Below are 16,406 nucleotides of genomic sequence, written 5' to 3'. Positions count from 1 at the left end.
ACGTCTTCGACCACATGAGTTCTTATGGCGTTCCGGCAGCAGCATCTTCTCGGTATGATCTTCGGGCTTTTCCAGTTCTCTTTCACGAGCATCGCGAACTAAGCCTGTCTGCTTGACAGGCATTCGATACCCAACACGACTTGCACGCTGCATTTCAGCACCTGGCATAAGCACAGGCACACAATGGCGGTCTGGTAAGATACAGTAGTTGCAATGCGATCAACACCCCATGCATAGATATAACAAGACCTCTTCAATGGATCTGTAGTTGTAGATTTGAATCAGCCAAGACAAGACCGATTTTTAAAACCCCAAGCTCAACATTAGTGTGGTGCTCTGTGCAGGCGCCCTCCGCTTTGACACCACTTCCCGAGCGCGCCGAGCTTAGCTCTGTTGCCCCACCTGCAATCATGCATCCACGCGCCGCCTAGCTCCCACCCCATTCACGACTCACGACGCCACAGCTCGCTTTCTTAAAGGTCGACGACCATGTTTGAGGCATGTCGCCGTCGCGTCATAGGCACATAACACCGGTGAACGTGCTGCCAGCATGGAGGCAGACTGGGACGAGGTAATGCCCCCCCCCCCAGTGCAGCGGGCGCGCAGGAGACGTTGCTGCTATGCATTGCGTAGCGAACAAGGAGCCATGGCTGATGAACACAGCTTGCATTCGTGCAGCTGCCTCCCCCAGGACCACACCATCCTGCCACGCCCGTAGCGACTTTTGCCTTTGACACGTCCCAGGAGCTGCTATGGACCGGCAATAGCCTTGTGAGCCTCCCCAGACAGCACTCTTGCTGCACCCACTCACACCCACTCCCACACAGGGGCGCGTTGCTTCCTTCTATGGCGCGACCCTCGAGCGCTACACCTCCTACCGTGGCCATGCTGCCAATGAAGGCCCAGTCAAGCAGTTTCTGTTTACCGAGAAGGGCGTCCTGTCGATTTCGAAGCAGAGCATCCACTATGCTCACCGGCGCGGCATTACACAATGGCATCTCACGTACGTTTGTCTCCGACAGGTGCCTGCAGGAGGTGTAGTGGAGAAAGGCTGATGCGCAGACTGCAGAAACAACGAATTCAAAGACCTCAAGTGCATGAACTTCACCTCCAAAGGCACACGAGAGATCCTTGTCGCAGGCGCTCAAGACCGCATGTTCAAGGTGGACATTGAGAAGGGCGCCATCACCGAGACGGTGAGTCTGCAGGGCCCCGCCGCTGTGTTGCTGTGCTGACTTGAGCCAGCTTCCAGCCGAAGCCCAGTACACCATCATGAAGCGTGCAGGTCAATACATCTGCGCCGCCACGAAGAACGGCGGCATCCACATCCTGGATTCCAACTCGCTCACCAACATCAAAGCTTTCGACGCTCACACGGGTAGTATCAGTGACATGGACGCAAAAGGAGATTTCCTGGCGACGTGCGGCTGGTCGCCTAGACAGCAGCACGCCTACATGCTCGATCCGTTCACACATGTCTTCTCCCTGAAGACATTGAAGCAACTGCCGCCGATTCCTTTTCATACCGGTGCAGCTTTCGTCCGAATGCACCCTCGCATGTCGACCACTGCGATTATCGCCTCGCACAACGGTCAGATGCAGGTCATCGATCTAATGAACCCAGATGCTGCGAATCTGCGGCAAATCAACTTGTATGATTCTTATCTCCATGGCTTCGAGATGGCGCCCTCTGGCGAGGCTTTCGCTTTGTCAGATAGTAACGGACAAGTCCATTTGTGGGGGTCTCCTTCCAAGGTGCACTTTCCAGAGTATAGCAACCCCACAGAGTTCGCCGACCACCCTATACCTCCGCCTACCATGGACTGGTCACTAGACACGTATGTTTCTCGTTTTTTTGTAACTATCTTTGCTAATCTCCAGTAGACCTCTGAACACAGTTGGTATGCCGTATTACAAAGAAAATCTACTTTCCAGCTGGCCGAGCCATATCGTTTTCGAAGTAGGCGCCCCACCACCCAAGATTGATGCCTCCATCTTGGCCAGTATGACACGGACCGAAATGGGCTTCTTCGCAAAGAATCCTCGTACAAAGCGTCGAAATCAAGCTGAATCCAGACGGCAGTCAGACAGAGTTACAGACTCACTATCAGCGCCTAAGTTCTTGAGCGAGCAATCTCGGACGGCACAATCGTACAGCAGCGAAGCAGAAAGTAAAACTACTGAGACCATGGAGTCTCTGACTGACTTACACTTGGAAGATGTCACACGGAAAGAGGTACCGTCGATGTATGGCAATGTCGAAATCAAATACAGCAAATTTGGTGTCGACGACTTTGACTTTGCGTATGCTCAGTTCCTTCCCAAAAAATTAGCACTTAGTCTGACGTCTTCGCAGCTACTACAACCAGACACCCTACTCGGGATTGGAGACACACATTGCCAACTCATACGCAAACTCTCTGCTGCAGTTGTTCCGCTTCACACCCTTGATTCGAAACATCGCGTTGCAGCACACTGCCTCAGCCTGTCTGTTCGAATCGTGTCTCCTATGCGAGCTAGGCTTCCTCATCGACATGCTTGAGAAAGCGGCCGGACTCAACTGCCAAGCCTCGAATTTCCTGAAGACATTCAGCAGCTTATCAAATGCAGTGTCGTTGAATCTGTTGGAGGAGTTCGCGCCCAACGTTGCGCTTACAAGTATGATTCAAAATCTTAACCGATTCTTGTTGGACAAGATATCAGACGAAGTCCGGCAAATGTTGCCTGTCAACTCCGGACCATCACCAATGGATCATATCTTGGAAACACAAGCAAGAGCAAGTATGAGATGCGCGCAGTGTGCGAACGAAACCATCAGGGGTGGCAGGAATTTTGTAAACGAGCTCGTATACCCTGCGAAACATGTCATGAAGAACACAAGGATACCACGCCCGACCTTCTCACAGATCCTAAAGGCCAGTGTCGAGCGCCAGGACCAAACGCGCGGGTGGTGCACAAAATGCAACAGATATCAACAGATGGTACAAAGGAAGACCATTCAGACCATTCCTGGCGTTCTGATGCTCAACGCAGCAATCCAGAGTCATGAAGCCAAGCTGTTGTGGTCGATACCGCACTGGTTGCCGCAAGAGATTGGAATCATAATCGACCAAGGGCAGTTCTATTGCTTTGAAGGCCAAGACCTGAAACTGCATCTGCAACGAGGCGTCTTCGAAATCATGGTGTTCGAGTTGATTGGCGTTGTCGCCGACATCAACAGTGGAGAGCATCAGAAGCCGCATCTTGTTGCGACCATCAACACTGCGCCATCGTCTGGAGAGCCCACTTCCGAGGACAAGTGGCACCTCTTCAACGACTTTTTGGTCCGGCCCATACCCAAGGAAGAAGCTCTGCGGTTCGAACCAGGCTGGAAGCTTCCTTCTGTGCTCACCTACCAGCTGAAGGCAGCCAGAAACAAGATTGATGACTCGTGGAAGGACAATCTCGATGTCTCGATCCTGTACAGATGGTGGTCGTCGAATCCTTCACCTCCCGACTCCACGTTTAGACTTCTCGAGGCTCAGGCCGAAGCGCCGAAGCCCGGATATCCTGTCGCCATCGATGCAGAGTTCATCCGTCTCCAAGCTGAAGAGATTGAAATGAAAGCTGATGGTACCCGCCAGACCATCCGCCCTGACCGCAAAGGCCTTGCCCGCGTCTCGGTCTGCCGTGGTAGTGGTGAGCATGCTGGCCTGCCTTTTATCGATGACTACATTGCTGTCAGCGAACCTGTCGTCGATCATTTGACTGCCTGGTCTGGAATCTCTCCAGGCGACCTCAACCGCGAGACTTCGCCTCACGCACTTGTCAGCCTCAAACATGCGTACAAGAAACTTTGGCTCCTGCTCAATCTTGGCTGCGTCTTTGTTGGTCATAGCTTAGCCAACGACTTCCGCACAATCAACATCCACGTTCCTAAGAACCAGGTCGTCGATACAAGCAATCTCTTCTTCCTACCAGAGTACAAGCGCAAACTCAATCTCAAGTTCCTCGCTTGGTGTGTGCTGAAAGAGTCAATTCAACAAGACACGCACGATTCCATTGAGGACGCGACGACGGCGCTCAAGCTGTGGCGCAAGTACGAAGAGTTCGTGGACGCGGGCGTGCTGGAGCAGATGCTCAACGATATCTACGCAACCGGCAGCCAGTACAGATTCAAGGCACCCGGAAGCAGTGGGGCGAACGTAGGCCAGGGCGCAATGGGCATGGCGAGTCAAGTAGGAACGGGGAGGAACACGCCCGAGCCCATGACGACGCCGAGAAAGGGGGGTATGTTTGGCACGATTGGATTCAGAAGTCCTTTGAGATAACGCACATGTGGTGCTACTGAAGCAGTTGGATAGATACAAAGTGCGATGCTTTCCCCTTTTCATCCTTTCTAGAACTTTGGCAGAAAAAAAAAAAAAAAACAGATTATGTACCGTCCAAACAACGAGAACCTATTCAAGTGGTATCTCTCCAGCACCACCTTTTACTCGATATATAAGGATTCTACGTTCGTACGCATGGTGACGGACGACACAGCCCCGACATGCAGTGATAATCTGATCTTGTATCTACCAGACATGGACAATTTGATTTACATCATTGCTCGATCTGCGATCCCTTTGAGTCACCCCATCCACATCCACGGTCAAGACTTCCTATTCTAGGTACCGGCCGCCCCGTCCATTCCAACCAAGCGCTCAACATGTCCTGTTCCGCTCCGCTGGTGCACTGCTGCATCGGCTGGTAGGTTGTCTTGGTTGGAGGCTGAGGGCTTGAGCAGGAGTGTTGCACGCAGGGGTATGTTTGTGGGAACTGCGCGCCGGGTTCTCGATGGGCAGAGCTTGGTCGGGAAGTACCGTGACAGAGAGACCGAATGGCGTAGCTCAGGATACCGATATTCACCGTGTCTCTAGCTGGAAAGGTGCTTCCCTTGTGTGTGTGTGTGTGTGTGTGTGTGTTTCGCTGCGCGTATGCCGTTGTTGCTTCAGTGCCGTTCGGCGCACAGCTGCACCGACATGCACTTCTCCGCTACGCTTGCGCGCGCCCCGCAATACCAAGCCTGTAATCCCGGATCCTCGATATTTCTCCGCTGTCAGAAAATGCCCGGCAGCATGTTGCAGGCACGCGGTGACCCAATGTGCAGTTCTTGGCGGCCAGTCACTAGGAGGTTTGGCGAGCTAGATTTCCACCACTGACCTGGGTTTGTCCTTATCTTTTGTTTCGAGTTTGCCCAGGGTGCTCGACATGGCGCAGATCCTTCGCCACTTGAATGATATGCATGTGTGACACGTCAGGGATGGTGATGCAAGTGCTTCTGCAGTATGTGGTTCTTGGCCCAGGCAAGATGAAAGGTTTCCATGCCAGGAGGTAGTACGGCTACTAGGAACACCCTCATGGGAACTGCCAAGGCTCTCTGGCAGCGGAAACCACTATACAGAGATTGCCAGAAAATCGGCCAGTTGAGCCAAGGCGCAATATCTCCTCCAATTACGCCGATTGTTGACCTGATTGCCGGCGAGCATGATGGACAACATCAGACAGTAGCCGATGTATATAGCTGCTGAGATGCGATGGCATTCTCAGTCAACACGCCATCAGAGTCCGCTTCTACGGCCATCTTCCTGCTTCTTTGCTAATAATGTTGTCCTTTGGAAAGCTCGCTGGCGTCGCTGCGCTCTTCCTGCCTGCAGTACTCGCCTGTAACGGCCACACGGGTGGTGTTCCCACAGCCACTTCGACCAAGACAAACAGCAAGGTCATCACTGTCGCTGCTGGCCAGACCTTCGACTGTGGCTGGGCTAGGTACGATCGTGGTAGTGGAGCTTGCAACGCCCAGGTTGAAGGTGGTGACGCCGACGCTGTGTTTCTGCTGAAGAAGGGTGCAACGCTTAAGAACTGCATCATTGGCAAGAACCAAGCTGAAGGTGTCCATTGCGACGGCGCTTGCACTTTGGAGTTTGTCTGGTTTGAGGATGGTGAGCGCTCGTGGATCGTTGATTGAAGTACTCTTCTGACGCCTTCACAGTCTGCGAAGACGCGATCACCGTCAAGAACGATGCGTCTGGCGACCAGTCCTGGATCGTTGGCGGTGGTGCCTACAAGGCTGGTGATAAGGTTGTTCAGCACAACGGCTGCGGAACCGTCAACATCATTGTGAGTTCACCTAGCTCTCTTCGTCCTTGTTCTCCGTATTTCCATCTCTTCCAGAAACTAGAATAGTTGTGCTTTGTTTACTGATAGGCCCACAGAACTTCTTTGTGAACGATTATGGCAAGCTGTACCGCTCTTGCGGAAACTGCTCTAAGCAGTGCAAGCGCAATGTGTACATCGAGGGTGTGACTGCTGTCAACGGTGGTGAGCTTGCTGGGATCAATTCCAACTACAAAGACACTGCGACCATCAAGAACGCGTGCTACGACACCAAGACTCCTTGTCAGATGTACAACGGGTGTGCTGGTGGCTGCGAGCCCACGAAAAGCGGAACATGCTCTGGTTGAGCGTGTGACAGTGGGACAGAGTGGAGTCGTTCAGCTAGAAGGTGGATGATGGGAGGTTGATCGACTTGGGACGTCTCGATGTTCGAGATGTAAATGTAGTCTAGGATGGAATAGAGCCATGAACCCTGTATGCACTTGCAGTCAGCAACTCCCTGGGCGCACAACTCGCAATTGCTCGCTCGCCACACTCCAAGAGTATTTTGACATTTGCTTGTCCTTCCGCATGCTTTTATTCCATGAAATGACGATGTTCCACCCAATATTAGCCCCGACACGGCTAGCGCTAACCGCTTGTGCAGATCTGCAATCACGACATTCCACCCCACGATTTCGCCAACACCCAGAACCCCTACAATGCCAGGAAACAACCTGCCGTTTCAGCTCTTTGCCGAGTAAGAACTGCTTTCCTAATGAGCATTGAGTCTCGCCTCGGAGGTGAACTCACAATCAGTCCAATGACATTCAGCCTAGCATTCCAGTGCTTGTTTCCACCTTGCCGTTCCAGCATTATGACGGCGCAGGTGGGTTGACCTACAATGTCCATGTTCTTGCATCATTTTAAGATACTGGAATAGTGCCGGCGCGTATAATATGCTGTGCCCTGTACATTTCGTTCCAAAGTCTCGAGATAACCCATTCGACGCCATCGCAGCCATGTCGACAGACGAAAAGCGCGTGAACGAACCAAAGGCCGACGCGCCCGGCGCGTCGAACTTGTCCGACTCGGATGTTGAGGTCGTCCCCGGTACTATCAACGAGAAGAAGTTGCTGCGCATGTTGGATCTGAGACTGCTCCCAGCGGTTTCAGTTCTGTACCTACTCAGTTTTCTGGATCGAAGTAACGTGGCCAATGCTCGCCTTGAAGGGCTTATCGTCGACCTGAAGATGACTGGTGATGAGTATCTCACCGGTCTGACGCTGTACTTCATCGGCTATGTACTATTCGAACTTCCGTGCAACATCATCCTCAAGCGCACGACGCCGAAGTTCTGGCTACCGACCTTGACAGTAGTCTGGGGAATCGTCGCAACCCTCATGGGTGTGACGCAGAGCAAGGCTGGGTTTTTTGTTGTACGCTTCTTGTATGTCGAGATTTCGGGACTACGGTGATAATCGACTGACTTTCATCAGCCTTGGCGTAGCAGAGTCAGGACTTTTTCCGGGCGTGGTGTATTACCTGTCAATGTGGTACAAGCGAGATGAGCGCCAGTACCGAATCTCGCTCTTCTTTAGCTGCGCTTCTCTAGCTGGAGCTTTCGGTGGTATCCTGGCCTGGGGCATCGGGCACATGGGCGGAGTCGGGAATTACGCTGGTTGGAGATGGATCTTTATTCTGGTGCGCTTTTCGTCTGCTTGTGCTGGGTAATACTGACAAGCCCACAGGAAGGCCTGCTCACCATCGTAATCGCGGTCGCTGCCTACTGGTTCATCTCAAATTATCCGGACACCGCAGGTTGGTTATCGAAGAATGAGCGCACCTTCGTCCAAGCCAGGCTCAAGGCTGACAGCGATGCGACGAACGATGAAAAATTTCGATGGGGCGATGTTGTGGACGCTCTCAAAGACCCCAAAATATGGCTTTATGGTGCCGCTTTCCACACTATGAGTCTACCTCTGTATACTTTATCTTTGTTTCTGGTAAGTTCGTCCCAAGCGCCTCCAAATTCTCCTACTGACAATATCCAGCCGTCGATCATCCGGGACATGGGTTACACATCTGCCCAATCACAGCTCTTGACCATCCCACCGTACGCAGTGGCTACCGTTTTCACCATCTTCTGGGCCATCTGGTCTGAGAAGACCAAGAAACGAGGCCCCTTTATCACTGTCACATCTGCCGTCGCGGTTATTGGGTACATCATTCTCATTGCAAACAAAAATCCCAAGTCCAGGCCCGGTGTTTCTTACGTGGGGACGTTCTTTGCAGCGGTGGGAATTTACCCATCAGTCGCCCTGGTACTAAGCTGGCCAGCCATCAATGTGTCCGGACAGACCAAGCGTGCGACCGCAAACGCCATGCAAATTTCTATTGGCAACCTTGGAGCTGTACTGGGCACACAGCTTTATAGAACGGAGACCGCTCCTCGATATGTTCTAGGCCACAGCTTTGCGCTTGGCTATCTGTTGATGAACATCGTTGTGGTAAACGCCCTGTGGTGGAGGCTGAAGAGGGAGAACAAGCAGAAGCAGCAGTTCCTTGTTGAACACCCCGAGACAAACGGGTTCCATGACAGCGTGGAGGATCTGAAGCTCGGTGACCGCCATCCACGGTGGATCTTCCAGGCCTAAGTTGTCAGTGGAGAGAGTTAAAGCTCGTGCAGAGACGTTGCGAATGTGGGTGGGACCGCAGGGATGGCCATAGGCGCATTCAACGTTGCGCCAACTACAGGGCTGAGCGAGTATGGTGCCCATATCTAATTCGCATATTCGCAGCTCGAGGTGCTCTTAGATCGGAGGCGTGCTGCATTGTTAGGTTCGCCTATCGAGTCCTGTCAATTAGATGCTAGCAGTGGTCATCGATCGCTTGCAAAGAGCTAGCCTCGCATTGATGGTTTTTGACAGATCCTCAGTGGCCTTTCGATTACCACGTTGAATGGTGACTGCAATTGAGACAGCCGTCCCGTGTATCCTACCATCTGGTCCATGCTCGATCATGCAAGATGTTGATTAGCTTGTCGCGTCGATATGCACAGATGACAATGGTAAGTACTGGAAGAGCCGCAGGAGTGGCGATCGGCTAAAAGCTTGGAGCCAAGAATCAAACGTGCCCAGCCAATTACTGCAGATCGGGTCCTTGGTCGGCCGTGTCTTCGCTGTGAAAGGCCAATCATGAGTTTAGGGCGAAGACGCCGTCATGCGACCATTGGTTCGTAACCCCGCCTTCCAAGAAGGACCCTTGACAGCCGAGCCTTTACTCCAACCCTCAGGAAGTTCAAAGCGCGCCTTGCATTTGACCTCAGCCGCTTTAACAGTTTCCTGTGGGATATTCCGTCATCACTTCTGTGTCCACTTATCATCGTTTGTCTGATTGCGCACACACCTCGCGTGACTGCGATCATGGCATCATACTTCGACATTCCCTCAGGATCAGATGCGCCTGCGGCTGGCCAAGTGCCTAATGAAGAGCGCGGGGAGCAGCAGGGCATAAGTCTCCTCTCGCCACAAGTCTCACGCATATTGGACGATTTACACCTTGACGAAAGGTCGAGCAGCAGTGACGGTGACGAGGAAGACAACTCCTCAGCTTCAACAAACGAGGAAGAGTCTGGACCCATGAACGACAGCACCAAGATTGACGACTCATTCACTCGAAAGTCACGCCAAGGCCTCTTATCGACGGGAAGTGCTGCACACGATTCTAAGACCGAGGCCAAACCAGCGCCCAAGCACGTTAGAGTCACCCCGGGCACTGCTACTGGGGACAAATCCTTAAAAGGCCCGCGGAGCCATATGACACGATTCCAATCCCTTCGTAGTACGCTCTTTCAAGCTCATATTGAAGACAATATGAAGAAGTGTCACCAGGAAGCGCAATCGCGAGAAGAAGCGGCAACGAATTGGAAGGCGCAGCATGAGAAAAGACAGTGCTACAACCGGCCACACACACCGGAGACGACGCCACATGAGAAAGAAGGGTTCACTCGTCGGATGGGCATGAAAATCCGACGTCTCACGAGTAAGGGACCACCAACGATGGCCAGCATCGAGGAGAACACTGGTACTTTGATGCGTCGCGAGTCAACGGCGACCGACGATGAAGACGAACCCCATGGTCAACCATGGAATCCGCGACAGAGTTACGAATCCAGCATCAACCACTCCGATGTTGACGAGCTTGTGCGTTGGGTCAGCAGAAGAGATCCACCAAGCGACGGTGAACGAAAAGCATCCAACATCAAATCATCCAGGATGGAAGACAGCGGACATGAAAGCCTCGGTCATTCGGACATTGATGAACTCGTCCGTCACGCGAGTCGCAAATCGATCTCGACAGAACCGGTTGTAGTAATGCACACCGGATACAGTGATGAGTCGACAGCATCCGATTCCGAGCAAAGCCAAGAGGACGACGAGCAAGAAGAGGACAGTCTCAGCCGTTGGGTCTCACGACGCGACGGCGCAAACGCAGGTCCTATACGTCAGCAGCTAAGCGCTTTGCAGCACGAACAGGACACTGAAAATGAATTTGATGTGCCCGAGATTGGGCAATGGAGAACGCATCACGACGACACAAGTGGCGAATCTGTTGCTGGGAGTGAGATCGCCAAAAAGGATGATGTTTCTGTGCTTGAAGCCAAGCGTGGAAGATCAAGAGAGCGCTCGCCCAATTTTGAGGGCAAAGGCCACCTTCACAACGATGATGTTGACGATCTCGTGCGATGGATGTCAAGACGGGATTCGAAGCAGCAAAGCAACCCAGACATGGATAACGAGACTGTCGAAATCAAGCGTAGAGAAAATGAGAAAAAGCAGCAAGTGGGGATAAATATCGACGACAGGAGTCTTGCACCAGAGGATATCGACGACTTGTTGGCACATGTCAGAGAACGTCAGATGACCCATCTGAACTCCAGCATCACCCCTATTCACATCTGAACATTGGCCACGTGCCCAGTTGTATCGCTGCATGTAAGACATCTGAATTGAGCACGGCGTGTGGTACATCTATGTATGTTTTTAAAGCGGTAGAATAACGATGAAATCTTTCAAGCGCATAAGTCCGTTTTCATTACAAAATTAATCCACAACATTGGCCTTAGGCTGAGATTTTGCGTCAGAAGACATCGGCTTACGTACGTACTGACCGACCCATTATTAACCAAGATATTCACCAACCTTTTGTTACGTTCCTCATCAGGCACATCAACATCATACCTAAGATTCTTTCACACATTCTTCTCGTACCGCGACATGGGGGCTTGCCACTGACGTTTCATTGTGCATCGCTGTTGTACCGTCATGGCTCAAGCTCGTCATGTTGGCGCCGGGTGCCAGCACGTCAACAACAGGGCCATAGTTTGATCACGAAATCACAGTATTCATTGATGTTGCACCTACAGTACAGAAACTAAGCTCAGAGGCAGAGTAAGTAAAACGGGCGTCCTGTCCATCGTTTCCTGCGGCTACCACGAATAAATTCCGCTGGCTACTGCCGCGGCAATCTGGGCAGGCATCAGTACTCATAGTGAGAACTCAGTGCTAAAATGGAAGAAACTACTTACCCCTGGGTTTGTAGCAGTACTCTTATGACTCCCAGACTCATAATCGCAGCTACTCCTTTAGAGCGATGTCGTGTTGCTGCATCTTTGGTGACAAAGATGATGGCTGGAATTATCCCAGCCGTTGTGGCAGATTGTTTTCTTTGCTACGCCACAGATCTCTTATAGTAGCAAGTCAGCCAGTGGCGTCTGGATAATGCTACTGTGAGTTGAGTGCCTCGAACCAATGGTACCAGCGACATACGTGCCATGATCTTCACCATCTGTGTTTCCAACATCATCCGAGATGTTCACAAGGTGAGTTGCATCTGTCATGTATTAGTCAATCGCATCTAAATTGATTGCAAAGGTCACCTACAGCCTTCAAAGTCAGGGTGATCCACAAAGACACTCGTATCAATGACGTAGGCACAGGTGCACTTCCCAGCACTGTTGTCGAAAACACAAGTCTCGTTGCCTGGCTTTTTGTGCGAAACTCAACTGATACCCCAGTTGGCTTAGCTTTGATAGACCAGGTCGTACGGATTAATCCTGAAATCGGGCTGTATCTATCCAGCCTACGAAAAGAATAGCCGTTGCTTTATCGTGTTCTCATAAGTACTGGCTTACGTCCTTGGAGGTTTTGAGTCTAACAATCTCTGCTTCAGACAGTGAGCCAACGAAGCCATGGGATCCAGACATCGAGTACTCAAACTCGGGTACTGTGGAGAATGAGTGCTTCATGGCCATCACGGAGACAGCGGCTATATCTTTTTGGAATTTTACTATAGGATGTCCTTGCAACAGAGTAGCAACTTGGGCTTCCTGGAGCAGAGGCGTCGCAACAGCAATCGATAAGGAAGCGAGATACCAGAGGAAATGCATGTTAATCCAGACTTCTAGTTGCTTTGAGCGACAAGTTTGGAAGTCGTTGTGACGAACAACTTGCAATATCGTATTTGATACTTTCATATTCACAGTTCATAGACTATTCCGAGCAACCGTCACACTTTATTAGTCCCGTGCGACTTTGCAAGTCTGGTTATATGACATGGCGCAGGCGGTACAACGGGGGATCATTGGTCAATAACCTGGTATATATCAGCGTTGAAGTCGCCTGATCCATCAGTTCAGGAGGTACATCCAAACCAAAGAGCAAACAACAGCTGATCTGATACCCAGTACGCTTGGTCAACAGGCATTGGAATGCCTGTGAGCGTGCTGTTTGGTATCTTAATCATTGGTCACAACACTGCAAGAAAGCGCGAATAGTTTGTACTCAGTGGAATAACCATGACCACACGGTCACATACCATCGCGAGATCGCGGGAGGCAAGGCTTGCACCCTGTCAAGTCCCGGCATTCCCGCGATTAACAGCGTGTCAAGTTTGTAGCGAGACATTCCTGCACATCTTATCTTGTTCTCTATATCGACACTCAAATAACGACCCACATTGTGCCGTGACTGCCTGGGCGAGAACGTTGATGGCTTTGGGCAGTATAGCGAAAGCGGACTGATACACAAATATACAAACAATGAAATTTGAAGGTTTTTCTAACTTGCTGACGATACGAGCGATGGAAATTATTCGTCTAGGAGCTCTTTTTGCGCCAAAATGTCATGCGTATCGGCATTTCCGACCCCGTAGCTTGTACGAGCTAGCATATGTACACGACAGTATAATCAAATCTTTCCGACTGTGTTGCCGGAACCTTGTGACGTTGTGCCTGACGACTGTGGATTGTTGGCTCGGTCTAAAAAGTCGTAGTCAATCCAGAACGATGACGGTAAAGAAGTTGGTGGCCAATATGGAAGTGACGACGATCCAGCAATATGGTTATTCTGAAGGTAAAGGTAGCGTACCGGAGTTCAGATGAGCAATTTAGTAGTGTCTGTGGCACGTGAGAAGGCTGTTTGCAGCGATTCCGAGAGCTTTACTTTAGAATAATCTCTGGACGCTCCACGGATTTGCATTCGCGTTTGAAACGCCTGTCGTCGTAATCTGCGGTGAGTGCATCAATGACGAGAGGATCAAGAAAGGAGACCGTGGGCTAAGATGCCTCCATATGAAATTTAGTGTCGTGCGTATTGATGTTGGAGAAGAAAGAGGGCTTGGGTGGCGAATGCGGAAGAGCTCGAATCGCGCTAGATCCCATGTGTGCATTCTCTCCTGCAGTAAGATCTCAGCACGCTCACTGGATGTAGGAAAGAAGGAACTTGATTTAGATGAGGCTGCCCGCTACACGTGACCCAATCACAACAAAGGAGATACTACGCAGGTTGCAGATCGGGCAGAGATCAAGTCGCCTCATACCTAGTACGCGGCTTGATGACGACTTACATTAAGCCTCCAGCGCCCATCTGATGTGGTGTGACTCTTCTTATTTGGTTTTCAGCACGCTGATTTTCCATCTCCAACAAATGGCGCTATTTTGAAGGTCTCGTCACTGTTGAACGCAGGGCAACACTGACGCAGTGCGACCAAACGAGAGCGGCCTGCAAGGGACTGAGCCGTCGCTACTTGACAACACGCCCACATGTCTCTCCCCATTCCATCTGCTGCGTCCCGGTTCTTGGTACATTCTTGGTGGAAAATTCATCAACATACAGCCGTTGCTGCGAGAGTATCCTCACCTCGAGTACCCTAAAAATGGAACTCACACATATGACGGTTCTGAACGATGCGACACACCACAAGGGAGTACTGCATCCGGTGTAACGCCTCTTTCCGCATTGAGTCCGGATATGACAAGATAGCTGGTCATTGTCGGCAGAATCGCATGTGACAATGTCGAGGCAGCACCAAGGATGACACAAAGTGGAAATGTTTGTGAATATGGGCACAGAAAGGCACAAAAAAACAAGATTCAGTCATCGAGTTGCATTGTTTACTCAAGTTGCTAGCTGACTTAAATCAAGATATTTTCCAACTCTCTTGAAAACTCACAAATACGTAATGCTCCTTGAAGAAAGGGCGGACGTGCATGCCAATGACTTCGCGAATGAAACAACATACAGAACGCTCGACGCTCATTTTGAAGGCCTTCTTAGACTATTTCATCAGTTGAATGCTTATCCGCTGGGATTGCCGTTGAAAGCAAGGTAGTTCTTGGTGCCAGAAGGCAGGCCGGTAATGACGTTCTTCGTAGCAAGAGTCTGTAGGCGGGAAGCAAGAGCAGCAGGGGTCTTCTTGCCCTCGAAGCCAAGAATGTAGGCAGCAAGCCCAGCGACGTGGGGTGTAGCCATTGAAGTGCCAGAGATGGTGTTCTGTGATTGAGAGTTAGTCTATGATGATGTGAATGTAATACGAGCTAACTTACAGTACCACCGTTCAACCAGGTGGAGAGGATGGAAACACCAGGAGCAATGATGTCAACAAAAGTGCCGTAGTTTGAGAAAGAAGCAAACCTGTCAGAGCTGTCCGAGGCGCCGACGGTAAACGCAGTGGGCTCAGAGGCAGGCGAAACGTCAGCGGTATTCTGGGCCTCGTTGCCAGCGGCAACGGCCATGAAGACACCAGCGGAGACAGCATTGGCAACAGCAGAGTTGACAACGGTGGACTTGGTTCCACCAAGAGACATGCTGCCGATAACACCGGCAGTACAGCCAGCACGGGTCTTGGAGTCGTTGGTAACGAAGTTGATACCGGCAATGACACCGGAGTTAGTACCCTGGTTGGAAGTTAGCGAACAAGCCACTGATATAGCAGAAATGGGAGATTGAGACATACCGAGCCAGAGGCGTCAAGGACCTTGACGGCAAAGAGTTTCGCCTTCTTGGCTACACCGTAGGTCTTGGATCCAACGGTTCCAGCGCAGTGAGTACCGTGGCCGTTACCATCGGTGTTGGAGCCATCGCCAGCATAGTTGGCAAGGAAAGTAGCACGGCCCTCAAACTCGGGGTGAGTGGTGGAGATGCCAGTGTCGATGACGTACACACAGGTGTTGGCTCCAGCAGTGCTGTCATAGGTGTAGGAAGTGGCACCCCTGGCTTTGTGGGAGATACGAGCAAGGCCCCAAGTAGAAGAAGCTTGGGTAACGTATGCCTTCTTCTCGAGATGCTCAATCTCGCCGAGGTTCGCTTTGACGACAGCATCCTGCTCGATGTACTCGACACCGGGGAAGATACGAAGAAGTTGAACGATATCGTCACTCATTTCAGCGGCAAACCCGCCGAAGTTACCAAACGAATAAACATGGGCAGGGTCTGTCTTGAGAAGCTTCAGGGCTCCTTCAATGAGAGCTTGCAGATTCTGATTTCGCAGCTTGACAATGTACCTTCCAGGAATGGGACTACCGACACGAGGCTGGAGGACAGGAGCAGGAATGGCAAGAGCCACGGCTGGCAAGAGTGAGAGGAATAGAGCTAGCTGCATGATGACGTATGCTGGCGAAGTGAAGACGGTAAAGCGAAGGACGTAATGAGCTAATGTTGATGTGAAGAACCGAAGCGTTGCCTGGCAGCTCTGGAGTGCGTACCGGACTCTTTATATAGCTTTTGACAGGTTTTCGAGCTCAATACAATGAGAAGAAGTCGTTTCACCTGCCAGTTGAGATTAGTCAAGAACAACGCGTGTTCAGGTAAATGCCTCTTACAGAAAGGTGGCTCAACGTGGTGGCTTTGCTGCTCGATGCCGAGAATGGGAGGTGATACAGAGGCTCTGTTACTACTTGCTGCTAAGATGATACATTAGCCGAGACCAAGGCCCACTATGATGGTCAT

The 16,406-nt window shown here is 51.2% G+C and overlaps 5 protein-coding genes across 6 annotated transcripts, besides 1 other annotated feature; 4 read left to right on the top strand and 1 right to left on the bottom strand.

Moving 5' to 3' along the window:
• Window positions 1–550: 550 nt before the first annotated feature.
• Window positions 551–4,310, top strand: EKO05_0006040 (Poly(A)-specific ribonuclease; the record flags this gene model as incomplete). The annotated part of the gene is made up of 7 exons (XM_038939807.1): window positions 551–571; window positions 664–771; window positions 828–1,003; window positions 1,070–1,196; window positions 1,246–1,838; window positions 1,885–2,304; window positions 2,357–4,310. The coding sequence occupies 7 exons, from the start codon at window positions 551–553 to the stop codon at window positions 4,308–4,310; spliced, it is 3,399 nt and encodes a 1,132-aa protein (XP_038799047.1).
• A 609-nt stretch (window positions 4,311–4,919) lies between these two features.
• Window positions 4,920–4,946: a tandem repeat.
• Window positions 4,947–5,626: 680 nt separating this feature from the next.
• Window positions 5,627–6,485, top strand: EKO05_0006039 (uncharacterized protein; the record flags this gene model as incomplete). Its single annotated transcript, XM_038939793.1, has 3 exons — window positions 5,627–5,963; window positions 6,014–6,141; window positions 6,237–6,485. The coding sequence occupies 3 exons, from the start codon at window positions 5,627–5,629 to the stop codon at window positions 6,483–6,485; spliced, it is 714 nt and encodes a 237-aa protein (XP_038799046.1).
• Window positions 6,486–7,139: 654 nt separating this feature from the next.
• Window positions 7,140–8,774, top strand: EKO05_0006038 (uncharacterized protein; the record flags this gene model as incomplete). Of its 2 annotated transcripts, XM_038939770.1 has the most annotated exons (4): window positions 7,140–7,567; window positions 7,617–7,821; window positions 7,869–8,123; window positions 8,172–8,774. In XM_038939770.1, 4 exons carry the CDS (start codon window positions 7,140–7,142, stop codon window positions 8,772–8,774), a joined length of 1,491 nt encoding a protein of 496 aa, XP_038799045.1. The 2 variants fall into 2 exon arrangements, with proteins under 2 accessions (XP_038799045.1, XP_059492707.1); XM_059636724.1 differs by having other exon boundaries at window positions 7,869–8,774.
• A 768-nt stretch (window positions 8,775–9,542) lies between these two features.
• Window positions 9,543–11,081, top strand: EKO05_0006037 (uncharacterized protein; the record flags this gene model as incomplete). Its single annotated transcript, XM_038945905.1, has 1 exon — window positions 9,543–11,081. One exon carries the CDS (start codon window positions 9,543–9,545, stop codon window positions 11,079–11,081), a length of 1,539 nt encoding a protein of 512 aa, XP_038799044.1.
• Window positions 11,082–14,756: 3,675 nt separating this feature from the next.
• EKO05_0006036 (uncharacterized protein) lies at window positions 14,757–16,059 on the bottom strand (the record flags this gene model as incomplete). The annotated part of the gene is made up of 3 exons (XM_038939864.1): window positions 14,757–14,951; window positions 15,005–15,355; window positions 15,415–16,059. The coding sequence occupies 3 exons, from the start codon at window positions 16,057–16,059 to the stop codon at window positions 14,757–14,759; spliced, it is 1,191 nt and encodes a 396-aa protein (XP_038799043.1).
• Window positions 16,060–16,406: the final 347 nt, after the last annotated feature.

This window comes from Ascochyta rabiei, chromosome 9 (assembly GCF_004011695.2).
Source record: "Ascochyta rabiei chromosome 9, complete sequence".
NCBI classification, from domain to species: Eukaryota; Fungi; Ascomycota; class Dothideomycetes; order Pleosporales; family Didymellaceae; genus Ascochyta; species Ascochyta rabiei.
This window is presented reverse-complemented; position numbering and strand designations above follow the sequence as displayed.